The sequence below is a fragment of the Etheostoma spectabile genome, chromosome 10, assembly GCF_008692095.1.
Source record: "Etheostoma spectabile isolate EspeVRDwgs_2016 chromosome 10, UIUC_Espe_1.0, whole genome shotgun sequence".
Classification (NCBI taxonomy): Eukaryota; Metazoa; Chordata; class Actinopteri; order Perciformes; family Percidae; genus Etheostoma; species Etheostoma spectabile.
Window position 1 is genome coordinate 10,447,736 of NC_045742.1, and position 7,536 is coordinate 10,455,271.

Sequence of the window (7,536 nt, forward strand, 5' to 3'; positions counted from 1 at the left end):
GGACTTTCTTTTTCAAGTGTTTTCTGCTCTCTGTCCGGCTCTTTGCAGCTACAGTAATGTACTTTCTTGATATGGAGCTGACAAGTTTCTCCAAATCTAGTGCATATTTTAAGCAAATATCTCTTTATCTCAGATGATCTTTTTGTTCAGCTTCTAAAAGGGCAGTATCATTACCTGCCATTTTTGTAACTTTGTAAAACTCAACTGGGTCACGAAACAGTCACAATTTGGTATATTTCAACTGTATCATCTAAAGTTAAGAATTAATGTTGTGCTCCACCACACAAATGAGGAGGTCAAATGTTCCAGGTCCTACAACCAATTAACATCAAATTAATGACACAAGATGTTCTTGTCGTGGTGTTGTTCAGGACTGATCGTCTCCCGTCACAGTGACCTGGCAGCTGTAGTCAGTGGGTCTCCAGTCGTAGCCTTGTTTGGCCTGGCTTGACCTATTCTGTCTGGTTGCAGGGGCTGTCCAATAGCTTTCTCCCGCTGGTAATGAAGATGTCTCCTTCTTTCTCCATGCTGAACCAGAGCCCTAGTCCCTCCTCACAAGCGTGGTGACCTGGTTAGCACAGCATGGAGGTGGATTAAAGACGGATTGGCCATGGCGGTCAGGAGCAGGAAAGGTCAGATGGGTTGGGGTATGCAGCAGAATGAATTGGAGAAGAGAGGGAATAGAGAGAGTGTGTGCTGTCATTGTGTGACAGCGTTTGTTGCGGAAAATTATGCGATTTGTTTAAGTGAGAGAGTTGTTTGTTCTCAGAGCAAAGCTGTCAGTTTGAGTTTAACTCATCCAGGACCACATTGAATGTGTGAAATAAGTTTCCACTTTTGAGCCAGGACTACTACAGCTTTTGGTCATTTTTGTTTGAGCAAACCAAAGCTGATGACATACATATATATGATAGTTAACTCAATATCGTTGGGTTTTTAACTGTTGTTGGGTATTGGGTATACATTTTTGGGTACTATTTTTTTAACTTATTTTTTCTCTGTAGATAAATTGTCTTTATTCCATCAATTGAACAGTTGATCAGAGAGAAATCTTTCCTCACAACTGCTGAAATAATCGTCCCAAATTTTGGTTAAATTCTGTAGTAGGTTGGACTTTCCCTTCATTAACATTTTTTAAGACTTTCTAAGTCTGCCAAAAAAGGGTCACAAAAGTATGCGTCTGATAGTTAGAAGCAAATGAACCTCAATTTTGTTTGGGCCACATTTTCCAAGACCCATAAATGATGACTCGGCCAGGTCAGCAGGTTGTTTTTTCTGGCTTGTCCACTCTCTTCCCGAGATATTTTCCTTGCAGCTGGCCTGAGGCGAGGCGAGAAAATCCAGCAGGAATTTGGCCCCTCCAAGCCTGTCTTTCTGCACGCCTGGCTCTTTTGTACACAACAGATACTGTCTTTATGAATTAAAGCTGTTTGTGTTGAGGTGAGAGAAGGGAGTGACTGAGGGTGTTAGAAACTCAAGGCTTTAACTAGGCTACCCATTTACTTTTAATTACATATACCTGACACTTTAGTCACTCTAATAAACCTAAATCATGTCATTGTTATAATTACAGTAGTTTACCAGCAACGATCACCTCTCATTATTTACCGGCATTTACGTTATTTTTTTATTTCTTCTTCTTTTCTTGCAATTAGGAATTCCACAAAGGGCAAAATCTTAACAGGGCAGACCGGGCATTCATTTGGAGTGGATCCCTAGCAACTTGTGGGATAGAAGAGAAATAAAGAGAGCAGGGGGTCTGGAAGGATTAAGGGAGGATCCCACTGTGACAAATGATTATGAACATTTATTGATTTTGTTAGCATTCATTATTGTGGAGAGGAAACTAGGGGTTGATTGCAACCCAACAGTGTTTGGGAATGGGATGGTAGAGAAAGAAGGTAAAAGAGAGCTGAGCCTGTCAGTGGGAGGCTAATTGGCATAAACATGTGATTGTAACATTAGTTGATAATTTAGTCCACATTTGACCAGAGAGATAGAAGGGTGGGGGTTGGTTTCAACCATTTTGTGCTCAGTGTATTGGGTTTTGTCTACACAGTGGGAGGGTGAGGTAATCCTGGGGGGGGGGGGGGGGGGGGGGGGGGGGGGGGGGGGGGGGGGCTGCTATCGGGCTTTGTTTGGTCAATAGGAAAGGTGAAGAGGTCGTGCCACTGAGGCCAAGGTGTATTACAAAGACTCATAGTCTAGAACAAGACTTTTAATTCACTGTACCCTGTCCTGCTTTACTCCTTCTCTTCTCCCTTAGATTTTACATTCTTTCCTGGCACCTTTTTGATACAACCATACAGTGCAAAGCAGTACTAATAGTTAGTCTAAAATGACTCGAACCTGGGGAAATCCCAAGAAATTTTGACTTTCAAGGCGTCCAATGTGTCTCAAAGAAAAAGTTGTTGAAAAAGGGTGTTTTTAAGGTACCGAGGTTCTAACTTGCCATCTGCCAAGAACCGATGATTAAAAAGAGGCCAAAGATAAAAAGGTTTGTTTTTATTTTTCCTTCCCCGTTTACTCTCTTGATTTGACAGATTTGACAGATTTTCAGCAATCAGAAGTAACACCAAAGTCTGGGTCAGCACAGGGAGGAAAGGGGGCACAAATGTGGAGCATTTTTTGGCAGAATAGATTTCACGGCTGTTTCATGCTACATTGCCCATTAGTGTTTTGTTTGGCACTGGTATTGCATAATGTACATTTGAAACAAGGTGGTTTTGGAGTGGGAGTATTGATTTAAACGACTCATCCAAAGACTGCATGCTTGCATAAACACACACACACGCAGACTGCGGTTCACACCACGATTTTCCAGGCCCTTAATAATGACCCTGAAAACAGTTTAATCTCTGTCAGGTTTGTCAGTCTCCACGTGTGTTTCTAAACTGATTGTTTAAACTCCTGTCATTTATTTCTACACCAGTTAAAATTCTTGCATGAAAGGGCCGAAGCCTAATGAAATGTAATGAGAGGAAACCCTCATACTAGCAGCACATATATTAATGTTGTATAATGTTCTTAAAGTCGAGGCGAGGATATGTATTGCACAGTTTGTTATGCTCAATGCTTTTTTCTTTGATTCTGTTAAATACAGTAAACTTAAAAAACAAACAAACTAGAAGTTAAAAAACTGCTCACTGATGTTGTCCATTTGTCTTTCACTGCTCGAACACACACTCAGTAGCCTCCCCCCCCTATAACACACACCGAGGATATACAACGTGTCTGTCAGCAGGGTGGCCATTGAGCGAGGAGGCCCCGACAAAACCGCCACTTAGCCTAGCGCTGGGCTGGCACAAAGGGCCCAGGTCAGGGGTCACTTGGGAGGCTGGAGCTCCCCACACCCTTTTCTCATGCTTTTTTTCTTCTCTCTGTCTCCCTCTCTCTTCTTTGAATCTCTTGCCGCCTCCAACCCCCCACCTTTCTTTTCCTCCTCCTCCTACCCGCCTCCTTTCCCCTCAATCCTTCTCCCCTATTTTTTTGCAGGTCTTCTGGGCCCATTGTCTGAATGGCCTCTTCCACTCCGTCATCCTCTTCTGGTTCCCCCTTAAAGCCTTCCAGCATGGTAAGTAGCTCCCAGAGACTCCACCATGGCCCTCGATGGATGAAGAGGGAGGACAGTCAAACTCACATACTTTGTCTTAATTAGTTCTCTCTTCAACTGTCCAGTCTTGAATTACAAACATGTGTGTGCTCCGGCAAGAGTAACACACACTAACAAGCATATATTTATGTTCATATATTCATCCATATTGTACACAGTTCTTCATTTTTTATTTTTTATTTAGAAACACACACCTCAGAGATGCAATTGTTCCAGGTGCTTTTTTGACAATGATGCTTTTAATCCGAATAGACAATTATCAGTCTTTTTGTGTGCACAATTACACTTAAATTTAATTTACAATCATTTTAGTTATCCGTATCAGGTCAATTGTGCATGTTTGTGCAGATAAGGATGCAAGGTTTCTGTGTGCGAGTGCAGAGAGAATGGAGTTCTTAGAGCCAGTGGGTCTTGGCTGGCCAGAGCAGAGGACCACACAAGCTTGTGCCTGCTCTCCAAACAAAGGCGCAGAGCCGCTTTACTCTGACTGACAGGCTGTCAGCAAAGCCTCAGCGCACACAAGACATGTGACCAGCCGGAAGTAAAGGGAAAGGGAGCCTCTCTTTCTTTCTTCACTCGCTGTCGCACACTGCTGATATTTTAGCCTCAGCTGCATCCCAAACTCACGTGGGCAGTTTGGATTCATATGTTTGTTTAATTTGCAGTTAATTTAGATTTTTTTTTTAAATTCAGGAAACTCTTCTAACCTCTGTTTAAGGAAAAGTGTTCTGGCAAAATACATACCCATTTTATCAAAAAACAGGCATGTTCTTTCTATTTCAGCAGTGAATTAGCCAGAGCATTTAATTCCTGACCATGATTAATGCACACCAATTCAGCTTTTCAGTCTTACTGATGGCTTTTCATCGAAACACTCTGTCCTAATAGTTGCGAAAGACAGAATTAACATTCCAGCCTCTAAAAGGGCAATAATGGAAGCCGCATTTGACCGCATTTTTCACTTCACGTTTCAATGTCCACTTTTTTGTCTCTAACAGAGTGTTTTACACTAAAGTTCACACTGAGATCTAGCAAAACTAATATCCTACATGCTGTCCGGCTGTTTACCATTTGGATTGCCTAATGGAACTCCGTACGAAACCCAGGAGCCGAAAAGAGACAGCTTTGGCCCTAAAAGCTTCTGTTGTTGATTCCCTTCACAGATACAGTTTTTGGCAACGGAAGAACTCCAGACTATCTCCTCTTAGGCAACATGGTTTACACAGTAAGTGCACCAGTTTTCTTGACAGGCAGAAATTCTGCTGTGTTAAACGGTTCAGGTGTCTGAGCCAAGCTTTTTCAAAATTCTGGGCAAAAAAATCACTTGGACTAAAATAAAAAAGGCAGAAGAAAAGATTCTTCTGCCTTTTTATTTTGTCTGGTGATGTTTTAAATTTTTATATTGTACAGTATGTCAACAAAAATATGTCCTTAATGAAAATTCAGGTGTGTGATATACCTCCAGTGACTGATAGCTGTTAGCATTGAAGAGGGAACAGGTTTAAATGTCAGTGTTATTTGTGTCTCCACAGTTTGTGGTCATCACAGTTTGTCTTAAAGCTGGCCTTGAGACCTCATCCTGGACCATGGTAAGTCAAAAGCTCTATCCTCTCTTGCTTAGGTTCTGCTATCTCTTTCCCGTTCCTGTATTTTATATGACCACCGATGCTTGTGACATAGTTTACATTCTCTTCTTATCTCCAAGTCTCTTTATGGTTTGTTTCCCACTGAGCTCGTAACTGTAAACCCAGTGAAATGACCATACCGTATGGAAACTCCTTCAAGTTACTAGAAGCCACTCAACATGAACTTTTAATGTCCAAATAATAAAAATGGCAACAAACAAGACAGTATAATGTATAAAAATGATGGCCCACATGCAATTTAATGAAGCGTTAATCCACAGTAAATTAAGAGCCTAAACTATTTCTGTTTTCTTACTGTCCTCTAAATTTCCACCAACAGTTTAGTCACATCGCCATCTGGGGAAGCATCGGCCTGTGGGTGGTGTTTTTCATTATCTACTCCTCCCTGTGGCCCCTCATTCCTCTGGCTCCCGACATGTCAGGAGAGGTGAGCCCATGCATGCTACATGTACTCATACGAATGCTTACACATTTACACACACACAGGCTTGCTCTCTCTCTCTCTCTCTCTCTCTCTCTCTCTCTCTCTCTCTCTCTCTCTCTCTCTCTCTCTCTTTGTCTCACAGCAACAACTTCCTCTAGTACTAAAGAAACTGCTGATATAACCATCTATCACTGACAGACCTGCAGTGCCTCATTCATTTTCTGCCTATGCTGATGGGAAATGTCAGAGTTAAACTTGACACAGGTCTTTGTAAGAAGAGCCAGAGGGGTGTAAACTGTCAGACCTCTGGCTTGCGTTGCATAATGACTTAATTGAGCCAATTAGCCCAATGTTTGTGTTACTTTGCCCTCCCTCGGCTCTGAGAATCCACAGGTGATTTGAAACAGTGAAGCTAAGCAAATAGAGGCGGTGATGTATTTGGAATACACACTGATGTCTTACAAATCTGTCCAACAAACAGAAGGATCAGAAATTGAGTTTAAAATGCACTTTAAAGTGTATTAAATATTTAAAAAGAAAATAGGCCCATGATTCTACACTGTTAACTTGTTTGAGTCATGATTTACATGTGAATGGGACTACTGTCTTGCTGGGTCACCACAGGTGGTTAATAGGATCCTATTAACCACAGGTTTCCAGTGCATTCTGAGGAAGACAACACGGCATCTTTTCATTAAAGAACAAGAACACAGTAGGAGGCTATTCCAAGAAAAAAGCTGGCACTACACATTATGCGGTAGAAGAAAATATCTGTCTATCTTGGAATCTGCATGTGTGTGTCCTGTTTGAGACAATGTTTCAGGCATGGTGTGGGGATTCAGTGATTGTGTGTAACAGACTTTTTTACAGAGCTATTCAATCGTTTTTGGGAGTTCATAACTTTATAATGCCATCAGTAGTCAGATTTGATGGGAAACTCCAAATGTCTGACAAATAGTATGTGAGAGGATTTTGAACAGACTTGTGAATATGTCGGAACGGCAGCTCACTAGAAATATCTTTTACTGCAACATTTTGTATGGAAAACCAATGGATAAGTGAGGTGAAATATTTTTCTTTTTTCAAAACATGTACAGTGTAATTTTCACAGTGTCAATGTTTGGTACAAATAACTACAGTGTAGAGCCTTATTCAAAGCAGAAATTAAGTAAATAGATTAAAAAAATGTCTGTTTGCACAGTGATGATCAGGTACATTACCACATGCCGAAAGGGCTTAGTTTGTTGTAATTTAGGTAAAATTTAAGATGGAGTCATTACTCATTATTATGATTTTATGCAAAACTTTGACATTTTGGGTAATGCTTAGTTGCTTTTTGGTGGCATAGATGTCAAGATTTGCACGACTGTTAAATCTGTCTGTTACATATATGGCTACAGCTAAGAGACTGTTAATTTAGTACAACATATGCAGTGGAAACTGCATGAAAGTGGTATCATCCAACTCTCTGCCAGAAAGCAGATGTACTGTAAAATGTCCTAAAATGTCGAGCTATTCATTTAAAGGCTGCACCTTTTAGTAGAATATTATTAATTTCTGATCAGTTCTACTGGTTGAATGAAAATAAAGAGGAGCCTTTTTTTGCAGCATATTTTGGACAGAAGACACAATTCTTTGTTTGCGTTGGAGTTGTAATATTTAAGTGGAAGCTTGTAGTTAACAGTATTTTTGGCGTTTGAAGTCCAAGACAGCTGGGCACTTGTATGTGCATGACACAATAAATAAATGCAATACATAAATACACAATAAACAACAACTAACTACACATGCGCAGAAATGTTCAACACAAACACACACACATACATACATACACACAAACACACACACACACA

The 7,536-nt window shown here is 40.8% G+C and overlaps 1 protein-coding gene across 1 annotated transcript in view; it reads left to right on the forward strand.

The window, feature by feature from the left end:
• Positions 1-7,536, forward strand: part of atp8a1 (ATPase phospholipid transporting 8A1) — a 107,831-nt gene that overhangs the window by 87,771 nt on the left and 12,524 nt on the right. Inside the window, 4 exon segments of the mRNA XM_032528693.1 lie at positions 3,496-3,574; positions 4,777-4,838; positions 5,146-5,202; positions 5,579-5,686. Of these exon segments, the coding sequence (XP_032384584.1) occupies positions 3,496-3,574; positions 4,777-4,838; positions 5,146-5,202; positions 5,579-5,686 (306 nt within the window).